This window comes from Hyperolius riggenbachi, chromosome 8 (genome assembly GCF_040937935.1).
Source record: "Hyperolius riggenbachi isolate aHypRig1 chromosome 8, aHypRig1.pri, whole genome shotgun sequence".
Classification (NCBI taxonomy): domain Eukaryota; kingdom Metazoa; phylum Chordata; class Amphibia; order Anura; family Hyperoliidae; genus Hyperolius; species Hyperolius riggenbachi.
This window is the reverse complement of record NC_090653.1, coordinates 273,957,773-273,975,678: the sequence shown is the minus strand read 5'-3', so window position 1 is coordinate 273,975,678 and position 17,906 is coordinate 273,957,773. Positions and strand designations below refer to the sequence as shown.

Genomic DNA, 17,906 nt, shown 5'->3' with positions numbered 1-17,906 from the left:
GACCGGTTTCGCAGTCTTGCGTCATCAGGGGAGAAAACTATTTTTTATGAGGTGCCATTTTTATAAGTATGCTGGGATAGGAGTCAGTGGGTGTCGGTAATGGTGGAGGAGGATGAGGATAGGAGCCGTCCGTAGTGTTAGAGCTGGATGGGGATAGGAACCGTCGGTAATGGTGGAGGAAGATGAGGATAGGAGCCATCAGTAATGGTGGAGCAAGATGGGGATAGGAGCCATCAGTAATGGTGGAGCAGGATGGGGATAGGAGCCGTCAGTAATGGTGGAGCAGGATGGGGATAGGAGCCGTCAGTAATGGTGGAGCAGGATGGGGATAGGAGCCGTCAGTAATGGTGGAGCAGGATGGGGATAGGAGCCGTCAGTAATGGTGGAGCAGGATGGGGATAGGAGCCATCAGTAATGGTGGAGCAGGATGGGGATAGGAGCCGTCAGTAATGGTGGAGCAGGATGGGGATAAGAGCCGTCAGTAATGGTGGAGCAGGAGGAGGGACTAGAGTACACTCCCCCCTAGACTTTTTTTTTAAACTCTGCTGCAATCAGGCAGTTATATCGATTTTTACATTTTCTCAAAAATTCTCTGTTTGCCTTATGGAGTGGGTGAGGGGAGCAGAGGAAGAAGCATCTGGTAATTGGCCCATACACTTTAAACCATAGGAAACCCAGCTGTTGCGATTGGTGTGTATGGCCAGGCCATTTTCTTTAGAGGAACCCTGGTAGAGTTTCCTGTGTTTGGTCTGCTGCGTTTTCACACAAGCAGATGGTGCATAGGCGCTCCTGTTCATCACAGAGTCTGTGTTCCCTCTGTCTCTGGATTTACATGTATCTGAGAGTCAGCACAGGACTATGGCGGCAGGAAGGCCAGTCACACTGGGCCCGTCTATGCTTATTGTCTGCCTCTCCCAAAGCACGTTGACCGTGAAGGCTGAGCCACAAAGGGGATCAGGACGGCTCCCTCGGCCCCATGGAATAAGCCCATTTCATACTCTGTCACGGCTGAAAGGGATCCAGGTTAAAACCCCAATTAAAAAAGGAGTCTGGGTGTCATTTGGAGAGAATAAGCCGGACATTTTCTTGGTAATGACTGTGATCCCATCGCCTGGATCTGTCAGGCCAGGCTGGACGGGGTCATTTAGTCTCTCCCAGAGGGCAATCGGGACTTTGCCCGGTGTGTCTGAGCACGTTAACATCTTGCCTCCACAGAGCCACCATTCAGACGGCTGCCCTGTGGCTCTGATGTCGCCGGCTTTCATTTAACCCCTTTTGTCACTGGCTGCTGAGGAATACGGCATTGTAGTGGTGTCTTGTGGGCTGCACCTAACACAGGCCTGCAGGGGGGATGCTAACAAGGACAGAGTAACCTCGTCTAACCTTGTGAAAGGTCAAGTTCTGGTCCAAGCTATTATTTAATTTAGTCAGTTGGGGATTCTAAATTTGGAGCTACCTGCTGGTTTGACTGGCATGTTGTTTTTTTTTCTTTAAAAAAAAAACAACTAAACCTAGTTGAAGGTAAATTCCCACAGCAGTCCTATTGAATAGTGTAAATTATAAGTATTGTCTTTGGAACTGAAGTTCAAAAACCACTTGTTTTGCTCTCCTTGCCCACATACTTTAACCATCTATACAAGCTTAAAGGGAACCAGAGAGGAATGATTAGTAAAAATAGAAAAAGCTCTTATACATACCTGAGCCTTCTTCCAGCCCCATAAGCCTGGATCTCTCCCACGCCGCCATCCTCCGCTTCCTCTATCGCCGCTACCGGGTCCCATCACTTCCGGCGGACGCGGCCAATTGTCCACATCACAGGGGCTCTCTCCATACCCTTACGCATGCGGCTGCGCAGTAGGCAACAGCAAGCGTAAGTGTATGGAGGGAGCCCCTGTGAAGCGGAGAATTGTCCGCGTCCGCTGGCCGACTGGCGGTAATGACGGGCCCGGTACCGGCGGATCTAGGCAGCGGAGGACAGCGGCGTGGGAGCGATCCATGCGTATGGGGCTGGAGGAAGCCCCAGGTATGTATAAAAGCTTTTTTTTAATCCTCTCTGGTTCTCTTTAAAGTGGATCCGAGATAAACTTTTACTCATTGCATAATTGTGTTCCTTTCATATAGTTTATAGGGCATTCCACAAGCCAAATACTTTTTTGTTTTGTTTTAATAATCTATTTCCTTATAAACTAAACAAGCCTCGCCCACAGCTCCTTTTGTGCCTTGGCACTGTAGCAAGGGCTTATGGGGAGCTCAGTCTGGGCAGGAGGAGGAGCAGGTTACTAGCCATTGATTTAAGAGGCAGAGGGGAGGAGGCAGGCAGAGTGGGGACTAAATTTACACACAGGCAAGCTGATAGCATCTCCAGTCCTCAGCCTGTAACAATGTGACAAACAGAACATGGCTGCGCTCGTATCACAGGAATAAATAATCATAAACTTTTAAAGCTGTTCGCAGCTAGATATGCTGTGTAAACTACCTAAACTTTAGACCAGTTACTTGTTCTAGTTAATTTTTAATCTCTGAACCAATTTAAAGTGAATGTAAAGGTAAAAAAATAATAAATAAACAAGTCAGATACTTGCCTATGGACATGGAAGGTTCTGGATCCTCTATAGCCTTACCTGTCCTCCCTTGTCCTGTCCTCCCTTGTACCCCTCATTCTAAGCTGTCACCCCAGTTTAATGTGCCGCCTCGGGTGGCTTCAGAAGCATTTGTGTCCCCGAATGCTTCCGAAGACCGGCGGCTCCGTACTGCACATGCGCGAGTGTGCATGTAACCGCACTCATGCATGCAATACATAGTATGGAGCCATCCGTCTTCGGAAGCATTCGGGGACACAAGTGCTTCTGAACCCTACTGAGGGCTCACAGACGTGTATTCAACCAATTGGTGGAGTACACAGAATGAGGGTGACAACGCTGGAATAAGAGAAGACAGGGAAGGCTCTGTAGGATCCAGACTCTTCCCTCTCCATGGTTAAGTGTACTAGATTAAAAGCTGGTGTGCTTTCCATTTAAAGGATACCCGAGGTGACATGATGAGATAGACATAGGTATGTACAGTACCTAGCACACAAATAACTATGCTGTGTTCCTTTTTTCATTTCTCTGCCTGAAAGAGTTAAACATCAGGTATGTAAGTGGCAGTTCTTGTCTGAGTCAGGACAGGGTCAGACTACAATGTGCCCCTCACTGATAAGAAAGTACAACTGTAAAACACTTTCGTAGCAGAAAATGGCTTCTGAGAGCAGGAAAGAGAAAAAAAGGGCCAATAGTTCATACATTTTAGCTCTGGCATACTTCAATGCATGTGTCATTGAGCAAAAACAATAGAAAGGTAAAAACTTAAAAAGTAGATTTAAATATAAAATAAAACTCTGGAATATCTAAAAAAGTCATTTTAGGAGAAGGAGGATCGATACAATTGTTTATTTCATTAGTTTATTTTCACCACCGGTGTCCTTTAAGCAGATCAGTTTCTTACATTAGCGTCAGTTTTTCATCTCATTTTTTCCATTCTGTTTTCGCATCGCCATCCATTTGGTCCCTGCTGTCGCTATCACGTTTGCGTCCCACTGCCACTGCTGCCTCTGTTCGAATCTTTTGCAAGCTAGAAACACCGGTATACCAATCCCAGAGCCCCATCAGGCTCCCATTGCTTTGCAAAAAAACCATTGGGAGTCCTCCATGAGTAATAGGGAGAATTTTAATCGCCTCACTACTACTAGTGAACCAGTGAGATTCCTCCCTGGGGAGGGATGATTCCCATTGGTCTATTGCAAATCTATAGGAGCCTGATGGGGCTTAGATCGGTATATTGCATTTCCTCCTTGCGGGCATCCTCATAGACTAGCATTGAGTCATTTGGCCTACGTCGCCGTCCGGTCGATCTGGAAAAATTAGGCAGGACCCAAACATGCTTAGTAATAAAATTTGCCTTGTTGAATTTGAAATTTATGCCACGTGAAGTGAAAATGTAACCAAAAATGAGATACTTGCCTCAGTAGTAGGACTGGGTAAAAACTAAAACAAAAAACACAGGGACACCGGGAGCCCGATATCGCGTAATAACGTCTCGGTACTGGGACTAGGTAGTAGAAATTATTATACTCACAAAGGTGGGTTGCTAGTGACGGCAACCACTGTCGGCGCATGTGGAGAGGTACCGTCTCCACTCGGCCTTTAAGGTTGCTGCTCCTGGGAAAAAGGGTACCCTATACAGGAACAACCCCCCTAACACGTAGAGTATGAAAATTTAGGCAAAAACTACAATCGGAGGCGCCCTTTAGTTTTGCACAAATGTGACTAAGTATTTAGAGTTCACAAGGTAAGGGTATGCAATTCTACCTGTGATGAAGACTCTCAAATCGATATATTGATAAACCATTTATTAAGCACTTGGACAACGCGTTTCACGACTGCAAGTCGCTTCCTCAGATCAAGTGATTGTGCTTCAAGAAAAAAACACAAGGATGGCGCTCTGAAACATATACATATTACATTGATTATAAATAGTACATAAAAAATGAACACGTAAAAACATCAGATTACATAAATATGTAGTAAAGACCATCATGTAGACATAGTCATTAAGTGCACAACATGTAAGGGGTCAAATTAAAATTAAATAATCGCATCATAATAAAAAATTGAATTAGAACTTCATATGTCTAATGTGCCTGATCTATGTAAAGGGAAAATCCCTAGATCAATATAAGAGATTACCTTGTGAACTCAAAATACTCACAATTGTGCAAAACTAAAGGGTGCCTCCGGTTGTTGTTTTTGCCTAAAAATGCCTCAGTAGTAGGAAGCCTCTGAATAGTCCAACTCCAATCCTCCTGCATTCCGCCATTTCAGCGCTGGGTCCCTCTGCACTTACTGTTGCACATTGCCGTGCACCCTTGCATGGACGGCTCGTTCTACTGGGCATGCACGTACTATACTTGCGTATGCCCAGTACAGATGCACTTGTACATAGCCGGGAGCGCAGTCAAAAGAAGAAGAGGGTCCTGGGGAGCAGCAATGCCCTTGAGTAAGGTCTTGGGTACGTATCCAAATCTTACCCACCTCCTCGTCACAAGTTTGCATTAATCAGGAAAGCATCTCAAGTTAACGGTACTACTGTGGTGGATAATGGTACTGATAAGTGTTTAGCTCTACCACATTTTCAGGGTGCCAGGTTCAGATCCTTGCTTGGATTATCTGCATGGAGTTTGTATGTTCTCCCAATGTTGGCATGGGTTTTCTCTGAGTAACCTGCTGTCAAACCGCAAAGCAATAACATACAGATAAAGTAACTTTTCCTAAAATCTGGTCCTAGTTTGAAATAGGTACATTATATTGTGAAGTTTGCTGGGGCACGCCTAGTAATGGGAATTGTAGGATGTTCTCCGTAAAGCACTGCAATGAGTTTGTCAGAACTTTTTAATACCATAGATGCCCACTCCTTAACCAACTATGGCTGCCACTACTCCTGGCGGGTCAAAGGGGCTAGAGAGCGGACAGTGTGCTGAGGTCAAACGGGGGGGAGGGGGGCAGGCGTCATTCTACTGCCTTAAAGAGACACTGAAGCGGAAAAAAAATATAATGAATTGGTTGTGTAGTACGGATAATTACTAGAATGTTAGTAGCAAAGAAAATATTCTCATATTTTTATTTTCAGTGATATAGTTTTTTTTCATAACATTGCATCATTCTCTAATATTTGCAGTTTGCACACTACTCAGCATTCTGAATGATTTTACAGAACAGGCTTGTGAACTTTTGAACTGTCCTCTGCAGAAAAAAAACAATACAGCGACTGACAGTTGAGATAACAAGCTTCAGAAGACAGAGCTCTCTGCCACTTGTCATGGAGCTCAATGGCTCTTTTGCATAGATAACTGGAGTTTAACTCTTCCGGTACTGGAAACAATATTAGACTGATGTCACTGCTCCTAATGTTTTATTTCTTAGCTTTACTACACATACAAATCATATCATTTTTTATTTACTTCAGTATCTCTTTAAGGGTGAGGAGATGAAGCTGCAATGGGTTCTAGATCCCGGTATTCTAACGTGTCTAAGGTCTGGTCTGGTGTATAATATCATGGGAAAAGAAGAATATGGTCAGTTAACATTGCAATTTTAAAATGGACCTAAACTCTTGCACAGGACAAAAGAAAAACAGAGAGAAATGTACCCTGTATTTAAATAATTTAGCCTATCTACTGTAATTTCCCCTCATCTGTGATTGTAATTTGATCTCTCAGCTGTCAGCTCAGAAATCTCCTCTGTCTTAGCAGAGCAGCTAATTTATAAACACAGGATGTTAACCCTATGACTGCTTCCATGAAAGCAGGAAGCAGACACACTGCCGATTTATTACAGGATGTGTATCAGCTGTAACAAAGAAATGTTTTTCGTTATAGGTTATTATGCTGTTGCTTATCTTTTAGAGCAGAGAGGAAGTTCTGAGTGTTCATGTCGGTTTTAAATTAGACATAAAGTTAAAAAATGTCAAACTAATTCAGCATTACGGTTGTGTAGTTTGGGGCAGTGAAAGAGACCGACATGTAGGAGAGAGAGAACATTATGTGACATTAACTCTGGTTTCAAGATCCGCAAGTTTTCAGAGAATTTTAAGGGTTTGAATAGAGCTTCTCTTCACACACATAAAATAGAAATAATTATGAATAAGAAGCGATATAGCAATGAAAGACAGCGGAAGAAAGTTAAAAAAACATTTTTTTATTGTTGATAATAGAAATGATTAATTGGTAAAATGTGCATACAAGGTTCAGGTTAGTCAATTGTTAGTGTGTCTCTGGTCCGTATTGCTTTCTATGTGGGCATTCTGAAATCCAATAATGTATTCGTATTATAAATTGTTTTTATTATATCTAGAAACCTCAAACCTCAGGTTACTGTATGAATGTCCTCTCTCCTCTTGCCTGACCCCAGTTCATGCCTTTGCTCCTTTAGGACAGGTCATGTTTAAGAAATGTGGTACTAACTTAACCTCAGAGTGTTATTTATTATGAAATATGTCTAAACCACTTTCTTTGCTTTTTACCGTTTGTACTTCCTTTAAATGTACTTGTCCTTTAAATTTACATACATCAGCAGAAAAAAACAGCTGTCGTGTGAGGGGGAGTGAAAGGAGTACACTCCCATACAGCTGCTTTTATCTCTGCTGAGATTGTGCAATTTTTATTTCTTTTATTATTTTTTGGGCACCAAATTAGAATGTAGAGTTATTTTTTTTTTCATTCTGGAACATGCTCTATTTGTCATGAAGGAGGAAGCCAGAGGTAGAGAAATCTTAACCTGTCTGTACGCTGTTAAGCTTTTTCTCTTACATAGCCTGAGGATGTTAACAAGCTTCTGTCTCCTCCAACCTGAGTCCTCCTCAATCCCCCTCTTTTGTTGTGACAAGAAGGTGCTTCCCTAATAATAAGGTGATTAACCCAATTTAGCTGTGACCTCTGGCCTGACATGCGAGTCACCTTTCTACAGCCATCAGCTATTCTGTATTGCCTCAGAAAAGGCTTCCCCACAGCACGGTCACCTCCTCTGGGTGGGTGATGGACACAGAGCCAATAATTGCTAGGAGATTACCAGCTATTGATGAAGGATTGCTCTGTGGTGGCTGTCACGGCCCTCACAGCAAGGCAACCATTCCACCTGTCCTGTCAGATCATCCCACCACTTCCTCCCGAGCTTAGGCGTCCCTGAAAATGTCTGACACATATTCCTGCTGTCCTTTGAAGGAAACCTGAACTGAGAAGAACATAAAGGCTGCCATCTTTATCGCCTTAAAAAAAAAAACAGAGAACCAATTCCGGTTGCCTGGCAGTCAGGCTGATCTTTAGGCTTCAGTAGTGTATGAGCCACCCCAGATCTCCTGATCTAGATTATTGGCTCAAAAACTATTGAAAATGAGCTCCCAAATATGAATTTATAGCCATTAAAACACATTCAGATGTTTCCCCCCACCCCACAAAACCAGACATTTGTTCACCTAAGATGGTCCTTTACTTCCTCTCTCCCCCCCAACCCCCTCCCGACACACACACGCACACTCACTCACTCACTCACTCACTCACTCACTCACTCTGCTGGTTTGTTGTTTTCCTCCCAGAACCCTCTCTGACGTGGCCCAGAAATCCCCTTTTCAATCCTTCCCATTGTGACTTGCTTCCGTAGCCATGAACCCCACTGCAGGTCAGAATGGTAGTAGGAAGTAAATGGCTGTAAGAGCCACATTCTCCAACAGTAGGCAGCGAAGGAAGGTGCACCATGCCCCTCCCAAAACCGGTCACCATAATGATGCCACAGCACACCTTCAGAAAATGGTAGAAACCCATCCAGCAACCAGTGCTGCAACAAAGTTCTCCAGCATTAGAGGCAGAGATTCCAAAGTGCCACACCTCTCCAGTATAGGTAGCCAGATGTGCCCCAAGTATTGGGTAGGTCCCCCTCTCCCCTTTCTGAGTATAGAGAGCAGATGTGCCACCAGTATTAGATAGTCCCTCAATATGCAGAGTCGCCACCGGAGCACAATCATTTACTCATCTCGGCGCCAGTCTCTGTCTTTAGCCGTGATGGCTCTGTGCCCAGAGGCTGGCACCTCTCCAGCCTCTACCTCGGCCCGACTCTGCCAGCATCTCCAAGTGGAGCCTCAAGTGGGGATCTTGGGAACATCTGGGTTGAAGCAAATGGGTCTTCACAGTGTTGGGGAAATCTTTGTGTTTACATGTATTAAAGACTGTATAAGAACAATGCCAGGCAAATATCATTTTTAGGTAGTCTGCAACCGCACCTTCCATATTTCTCAGTTATATGAGTTTTGTGTAATGTGTAAGATGGTAGGGAAGTTGTGGTAGATCTTCCTCCTCTGTGTTTATCCAACATGACATCCACCTGCTGCTTCTTGGTGATCCAAAGGTTTTCTACCCACTAAACCCACATCTTTGTTCCTCCACAGAGCTGATGGCCACAAGATGGTCAAGAAGAAACAGCGGTTTTCAGATCTGCTGAACTCCGAATATTCCAGCGGGTTAACTCCAAAGAAGAAAAAATCCAAGGTGGCCAAGAGCTCTAATAAAGAAACGTGATGGAAGATGATCACCACTATACAGCTTTCAGATCCAGCATGAGTCATGTGACGCAGACCTCTGTACCATGTGATCACAGGGTGAGCCAATTGGCTCTGGAGTCCTTTTGGCTGCAGCCTATGGTGTTCTGGGTTTATGGGAATCTCTTGGTCCTGCCTATGTCTTGAGCAACTGTGTCTGCTCACGGACAATTAAAAACTGAACCAACATTTTTAAAACATTAACTTATTTCAAAGAGATTATTTCCATTAAAATGAATTAACATGTTTTGCTTATTTCTTAATTAATCAAAGCTCTGTTTAAAAAAAAATGTTTTTATAGAGGGGCAGCCCTGTTCCTCAGTTTCACAAGTTTTCAGGTAAGAAAGCATAGTTGAGTGCCTTGAGGCACCTCTCTTAACAGCTTATGGACCATGCTAATTGAAATCTAAGCCCTGTTTGGGACTTCTTATCCCTGCCATGGTGTAGATTTCAATTACCGTGCGGGACGCTACCGCTGATTGTGACGCTCTCGGGCTGCAGCCCACTTGCCCTGCCGTTGGTATGACAGAAGAGCCCCGTGAGCTGGTCAGGAGCCGATTTCATTGTCTCCTGACCCTGTGATCAGTGTGAGCCAATCTTATTACCTCACATTGATCACAGAGCTCTGCTGTCTTAAAGAGGGCAGAACGAGTGAGCTTCAGCAATAGGAGAGTGGCGCAATCGGCGGTAGCAGTGGGTCCGTGTGCCAGGTAGGTCAGTAGGCCCCGTCTCTGGTCCCTCAGGGACCAGAGTGATTAGCAGCTCACTGACTTGACGGTTCAGCTGATCCTCTAGTATTTTGGTTAGTTATGGTGCTGACTTCACTGGCTGCATGTTTGTCCCAGATGTATTGCTACGATACCCACCCAACGGCCAGGCAAGTAGCAATTTTTTTTAAAATTTAAGGGTATAAAAAAAAAAAGAAAAACCTCCAGATTCCCGCTGTTCTTGTAATTTCTCTGAATTTGTGAATCTACTCTGCAGCACAGGAATTTTGGTTTGGGCGCCTTTTCCCTTTGTCCGCAGTTTTCACTAATGGAGCACACCGACTTGACTGCCAAAATGATTGTTCGTGATTGTTTTAGCCGTCCATTTCACATCTGTACAAGTGTCTTCCATATTTCGGGCCATCAAAACACGGGTGACAAGCAGTCGATCACAGTAGCATTTTTCGGCTGATTGCTCCCCCTTGGGTGCTGAATGTCAATGCAGGGCTCAACTTTCTGCACTTCCTGGTTGTTAGGCTGTCATAGCGGTCAGTGGACAGCCATTCTGCTCGACAGGAGAAGGCCAGGGGGCAGCCCTGACAACCAAGAAGGCTGATGAAGAGGCCATGTCGCTATCAAATGCTGGACTGCTATCATGGCAGGCAATATGTTAGCAGTTCAAGAACTTGCCAATAGCCAGTCAGATTCTTGGGTTGAGTGATCTCTATGGAACTGGCTGCTATATGCTGTTGCTAATGGCACGTGAGGGAAACAGAGTTTTATGCAGACTGTGTAAATTACATTGTATACTTTGGTTGTTATTTATAGATTTCCCATACCATGCTGCTCAGATGGGATCTACTTTATTTAAAGGAAGCTCAAGGTGGTGGTGAAAAAGTTGGCTTTGTATTACCTGGGTCTTCCAGTACCCAGAAGCCTTGAAGGTCCCTCTTTGTGCTCCCAGTTACTTCTGTTGGACCGCTGTCAGCCCCGGTAAAGTTGGTGAGTAAGCTGGGTCGCAGACTACAGTGCTTACGCTGACCCTGAGGTGCCCTTTCTTGTTTGCGCTCCTGTTGCCGGGAATGTTCTGCACATGAGCAGTTACCAGTTTTAGTGGACTCTGCATGCGCAAAATGGTCCCAACAATGTGAGCCCAATCCATGGGGTGCACTGACGGATTTATGGATCCACAGAGGACCAGGACGACACACAGAGACATTCAAGTCTGGGGGAGGGGAACTGGAAGAAGCCACAGTTAAATAAAAGCTAACTGCTTCACCCCACCTTGCGCTTCCTTTAAAAGGCAAAGGTTCAGAATCCATACCGGATGCTGGAGGTGCCGCTAGTAGTAGTAAAATATCAGTCCTTTAGATTACCGATATTTTACTATGCAGTACCAAGCACCCATTCTCACTTGAACCCTCTGCTGTAGATGTCCCCAAACCCCTCCTCCTCCCCTTCCTCTTATGTGTATTTTTTTTACTTTAATCCTTCCCCCACCTGTCGCCTAGCACCAACAACCCCCCCTAATTGACCTGATCTGACTGGCTGGTCGTCATCAGCCTGTATACAAGTTGCGCTTGTAGACAGGAGCCTGGCCAGTTTTTTTTTTTGTTTGTTTGTTTGTTTTTTTGCACAATCCCCCCCCCCCCCCCCCCCTGCATCAGGACCTCATAATAGACACATTTTAGTGTTTATTTTGCATATCTTTCTTCATTTCAGGTGTCCTTTAAAATGTCATTGAGTATCTCTAGTCCTCAGCTCCATCAGTAAAGATCAGACAGAAGCTTTCACTACGTATTGGGGACAGCAAGCGCTATGAGCTAGTGGTGAACTAGTCAGCACTAGTCAAGTGGGGCTTCTTTTTTTAGTTGTAGCCTTTTAGTCTCTAGTAACAGATTTGCAGTATCGCTTCTGTCCTCCAGCCCTGGAGAACTTTAGGAACTTGGGTCCAGAGCTGAAACCTCGCCCTCATTCATTATAGTCAGGTCAGAGCCTGACCCGAGCCCCCCCAACACCACCACCACTTGCTGTCTTTTGAACAATGTTTTTTTGACATTACAACCCCAGCACAACTGAAGACATGTACAGAGAGGCTACTGAAGATGAAGCAATGTCTCGCTCCTCAACACGACTCCGCTCAAACCATGTTGCGTCTTTTCTCTTTATTGTGTGTCCTGTTGAATCACCAGCTCCGGCAGCATGTGTAATCCTAGACCTGCCAGCAGTCTCCTCTCCGCTGGAGCTCTTTGTTCCACCTTAAAGCCACCGCTGAGATCAGCATCAGCCCTCTCCTCTTTTTGTCCCCAGCCCCAGGGAATAATAGGCAAGAACTCATAAAGATGTCACTGGGCCAATGGGGTTCCTCTGTCTCACGTTTCGTCCTTTTGTTGCACGGTTGGCAGATGATAAAGATTACGGATGAAGTTTTACCGTCTTGGATGAGCCCTTTTCAAATGGATCATACCAACTGCTTAGCTATGTAACAATTGACAACATACAAAGATCCTCACCAAAGCCTGTCAATATGTAGAACAGATAAAGACCAATAAGTGTATAATTGTATATTTACATAGCACCAATGGTTTTCAGCAGCACAGTACAAAAAACATTCACCTAGTGACCTGAGTTTTTATTGTCCTGTAACTAAGGTTTTAAGTGTAGTTCCAGCTAAAACATTTCTAGTGTTGGAAAGAGTAAAGGAGTGTTAGGTCCTCTGTAAGGTTTTTATTTCTGTCTGTATCCCCTCACTTCCTGTTTTGAGTGACCAGCGTTATTAGGACAGGAAGTGAATGAAACTTCCTCCTTGGGGTTACAGATGATAGTGATCACTTCTCATAGATTGAAAACCTTTCCCACATGACTAAAACACTAATTGTACACTGCTAAAACAAGTGTTTTATTGCTCTCTTTTTCCCATTACAGAGATTCCACTGCACTGGACACAGTGTACTTATCCAAATGGAAACCAGGAAGTTATTAAAGGGCAGGAAGATGAAATCAGAGCAAAAGTCTGGGAGTTTCTCATGGGGGTAAGCCACCCATTCAATCCTACTACCTCCAGTGACTAGGGAGTGTGGCTGATACAGTCACAGTTCCATGTAGCTCCATGCGGACCGCACTGGAATACATAGATCTAGTTCAATGACCTGCAATCAGCTTCAGGATTTGTGGTATCAGCATCCTCAGTGTGCCTCTCCTCAATGCTTCCACATCCACACAAGAGTAGGTGGGACAGGCGTATCTCTGTATGGTGACAAGAGGGACAAAAAATAGAGCAGACTGCTCCTAGAGTTGGTCATGTGCAATAATCAGATGCAATTACTGTACAGGAACTTGCTTCATTGCATTGAAAAAGTTAAGATCCCAAGCCAGGGTTCCGGTTGTGTGCCTTTCCCTACTTTGCCTAACACTAAAAATCCAAAGTTTGGCTGTAGTTTTATGGAGAAAATGTCAGGCGTTACAGTTATAATGCCAGCCCTCCAAACCCCACCTGTTGATAATTTGAACTTAAATTCTTCAAACTACCATTTAACAAAGTATTGGCAGACACGAGACCCTTATAGCTACTTACAAGCTCAAACATCCTTGTAAGACAGTGCTTGATTTTGGGAGAGGCCCCAAAGGCTGAAGTCTTGGGCCATTGCTGCTTTGGGGGTGTGACTAAAAATGAAAAAAGGTAGTCTGCAAATGGGGAGCAATACATAAAAGAGGCTGCCCAAGGAAACTGTACTAGAAACAGAAGGGCTGCTGCACATGTATGTTACAGAGAAAGGGAGGGCCTTGAACATTATCTTATTTCAGAAGCTCAGGACAGTCCCCTCTTGTGGACCATGCAGAGGTTTATGGGGAGCCATAGCTCCAAGCTGCACTCCTCGAGAGGTAAAGGTGTCACAACGCTTCCACTTGTGCTAATAAAACCATTAAAGGACCACTATTGTGAAAATTTGTAAAATACATGAAAAGACAAATAAAAAGTTCTCCCAGAGTAAAAAAAAAGTGCTACAAATTACTTTTCTCCTATGTTGCTATCACTTACAATAAGTAGAAGAAATATGACTGAACTGACTAGCTCATCTCCTCAAGGGGGATTTTTTATTTTTAAAAGCACTTCATGAACTACAGTTGTCCAACTGTCAGAATAATGTGCAAACAGGTAAGGGGATAGCCTGCATATTTGTATAGATTCTTTTCAGGGAGTGCTTTTTTAAAGAATAAATTAAACACTGAGAATCACCCATGAAGAGATGGACTAGTCAAAACCTGTCCGTTCCATTGGATTTCTACTAACTACTCTGTAGGAAACATACAGTACTTCTTATTTTGTATGTGTTTACATGCATTTTATATTTTACAATTTTTCACGATAGTGGTCTTGTAATAAACTTTATTGTTTTGGGGAGTTTTTTAGGATTATATAATTAACAGTTATGCCTAGACTCTTACAGCAGAATATTGCCAATATAACCACTTCAAGGACACCCGAGGTGAAAATTAACTAACGAAATAAAAATATTTCACAGTTTTATATTGTCAAAAATCTACTTTTTAAGTTTTAACAGTTTTATTGTTTTTGCTCAATGACAACTTCATTGAAGTATGCCAGAGCTAAAATCTATGAACTATTGACCTTTGTTATTTCTTTCCTGCTCTCAGAAGCCATTTTCTTCCAGGAAAGGGCTTTATAGTTGGATTTTTTTTTTTATCAGTGAGGGTTACACTGTAATCACTTCCTGTCTGAGTCTGGACTGGGTCAGTCACTTACATACCTGATATTTAACTCTTTCAGGCAGAGAAAGAAAAAAAGGAACACAGCATAGGTATTTGTGTGCTAGACACTGTACATATCCATGTCTATCTTATCATGTCACATGTCACCTCGGGTATCCTTTAATACATTAATTTTTCCTTTCCTGGTATAGAAACCAGTATGTATCCCCATTGCCTACTTCATTAAGATCACTGGGTATTGCTAAAAAAACAATTAAGCAGATACTTACCTAAGGAGAGAGAAAGCTCTGGGTCCTATAGAGCCTGCTCGCTCCTCTCCTGGTCCCTTCCGTTAAGCGCTGGCTCTACCGTTTGAATACCCTGCCGCGGGGGACTTCGGAAGTCTTCTCGAGCCGAGTCCTCCCGAAGACAGGCGGCTGCATACTGTGCATGCAAGAGAGTGCACTCAAGCGAGGGCAGTATGGAGTGGCCTTCGGGTGCACTTGAGCTCCTGAAGACTTCCAAAGCCTCCTTCACAGCAGAGAGAGAGAGAGAGAGAGAGCAGTATCTGACAAAATTGGTTGAATACTGCTACATGGGAGCCAGCGCTAGAACAGGGACCGAGAGAGGAGAGGGAAGGCTTTATAGGACCCAGAACCTTTACACTCCTTAGGTAAGTATCTGCTTCCTTTGTTTGAGCAGTTCCCATTGACTTTAAGCAAACACGTACATCTGGTTATTCAGTGCAGTGCATAAATCTATGCAAGTACGAGTCAGGAGCAGCGATAGTACATAAGATGCTAATATTTCCGTTTGCGTTAAATTTCTAACTGTAATCTGCTTGGAACTGAGCCAACAAAAAACCAACAGGAAATTGATCTGATTTCATAAATTTGCAAGAAATATGAATGCAAGCCAGCATTATTGAAATTTCTAGTCAGGAAAATGTACACAAAGCCACAGTCTGGAGGTCGCTCCGTCAACAAAATGGAAACCATTCAGTGATCCTCACTTGTAGGAATAGAAAAACCGTGATGGTAGGAGATGTCATAGAGGAAAGCTGATACTCTATGGTAACTCAGGTAATTAGTTATTATTGATATAACTATATTTGGTATTTGTAAAGCACTGGAGAACATGTCAATGTTATATGCATTGTTGGCCAGGGCCCTTTTGTGCCTAGAACCAATCCTGAATGTTAGGAGTAACAGTAGAAAGGTTAGAGTTGGATGTATTGGTATGAATGTTTGCGATGGTTGTATTGGTAGGCAGGTTAGTGATAAACCTAGCACACACATCCAATTTTGATTGGCCAATTTTATCACTCCCATGTGGTGGGAGAGCTTACTTACAGTCTTTTCATAGTACTCAACATCTGTTGACCCTCATGCTACCTGGAGGTTGTAAAATTGGCCAGTAATTGACCAATTAAAATTGCATATGTGTATTTACACTTAGGCTGCTTTCACAGTGGGACGTTACAGGCGCACGTTAGAGCAGCCTGTAACGCACAGCAATGAAAAATCAATGGGCTGTTCACAGTGCCCACGTTGCGTTACATTGTAACGCAGCACGTCTACATAATGTACTGCATGCAGTACTTTACACGCGGCTAAGCCACGTTAGACTTTGCACATGCTCAGCAGGGTTTTTTTCATTTAATGGGCGGGGAGAGGCCGCTACGTAGCCAGGCACATGGCTACTTATTATTCACTGCACTTGCAGTGTCTACATCCTGGAGCGGCCGCGGATTGGCTGGCGGGACCACGTGATGCAGAGAGCTCCACTCACGTGGTCTCCGCAGTGCCTCTGACAGAGCAGGCGTACCAAGAGCTGCTTGGAACGCGGCTCTTGGTAGCGTCCTGCTCCAACACCACCAGGCGTTGCATTAGGGGTACGTTATGTGCCCTATAACGTCCCCTAAATGCAACGTCCTGGTGTGTAAGTAGCCTCAGGGTTAGCCTCACTTGTATCGGTAGAAAGATTAGTGTTAGTTTTATTGGTAGGCAGGTTATTGTTTTGGGCATATAGGTAGAAAGGCTAGTGTTAGATGTATCAGTAGAAACATTAGAGTTGAATGTATCGGTATGAAGGTTAGTGTTAAGTGTATCAGTAGGCAAGTTAGTGTTGGGCATGTATTTAGGAAGGCTGATGTTAGGCCTTTTGGTTGAAAGGTTGTAGTTGTATTGTAGGCAGATTAGAGTTAGCCGTATCGGTAGGCAGTTTAGTGTTGGGCATATAGGTAGGAGGTCTAGTGTTAGGCCTTTCGGTTGGAAGGTTTGTGTTAGGTGTATCAGTATAAAGGTTAGTGTTAGTTGCATTGGTAGGCAGGACCAGGTTAGTGTTAGCCGTATCGGTAGGCAGTTTAGTGTTGAGCGTATATGTAGGGAGGCTAGTGTTAGGCCTTTCGGTTGGAAGGTTATTTTTAGATGCATCATAGAACGGATTCATATTACAACATTCTCTGGACTGCTTTGCAAGGTTGGAGGAAGGAGCTACGGTTACACCACTAGTAGAATATCAGTAAAATTACCAATATTTTACTAACATCTAACCCACCACCCCCATCCTGCCGCAATCCGTGCCAATTTGCCGTTAAAGTGGATACGAGATGAACTTTTACTCATTACATAATTGTGTTCCTTTCCTATTGTTTATAGGGCATTCCTCAAGCCAAATACTTTTTTGTTTTAATGCTTTAATTCCCTATAAACTAAACAAGCCACGCTCACAGGTTTTCAGAGAGCCAAGGTACTTTCAGACAGTAGCAAGGGCTCATGGGAGCTCAGTCTGGGCAGGAGGAGGGGGAGGTATTACTAGCCAGAGATTTCAGAGGCACAGGGGAGGAGGAAGGGGGATTATGGGTTTGTTTTTTGCTCAAGATGCAGATAAGCCTGCCTGTGTGTAATGTTTACAAACAACACGGCTGCTGTCGTATCACAGGAAGAAATAATCATATTTTATTAAAGCTGTTTGCAGCTAGATTTGCTGTGTAAACTATCTAAACTTTAGATAAGATATATAGACAAGTTACTTGTTATAGTTAGTTTTTCATCTCGGATCCGCTTTAAATATCTGCCGTGATACCTTGGGCACCACCATAGGCATCTATGGTTAATAGCTTAAAACAGGCATAGGTGGTAATTTGGGTGCCTGTAAAAAAAATTGCATTTTACCAGCTCCCACTGATGATGACCAAACCATGTATCGCTGCTAATTGCAGCTATTAACATAGGTGCCTATGGTGGTGCCCAAACTACCATGCTGCCAACGGTGCCAAAATTACCTGATTCGAGTGTTTGGCATCTCAGTAGGAGGGATAGTGTGAGAGGTATGGGGAGGTTAGTTAGCAGTTTTGGTGTTTCTTTT

General features: G+C 43.8%; 1 protein-coding gene across 2 annotated transcripts in view; it reads left to right on the top strand.

Moving 5' to 3' along the window:
* Nucleotides 1–9,367, top strand: part of DDX31 (DEAD-box helicase 31) — a 127,138-nt gene extending 117,771 nt beyond the window's left edge. For both annotated transcript variants that reach the window (XM_068248925.1, XM_068248924.1), the window contains exon 20: nucleotides 8,971–9,367. In XM_068248925.1, coding sequence (XP_068105026.1) covers nucleotides 8,971–9,100 — 130 coding nt within the window. In that variant the 3' untranslated portion in view covers nucleotides 9,101–9,367. The remainder of the gene's footprint in view (nucleotides 1–8,970) is intronic.
* The last annotated feature ends 8,539 nt before the right edge of the window (nucleotides 9,368–17,906 follow it).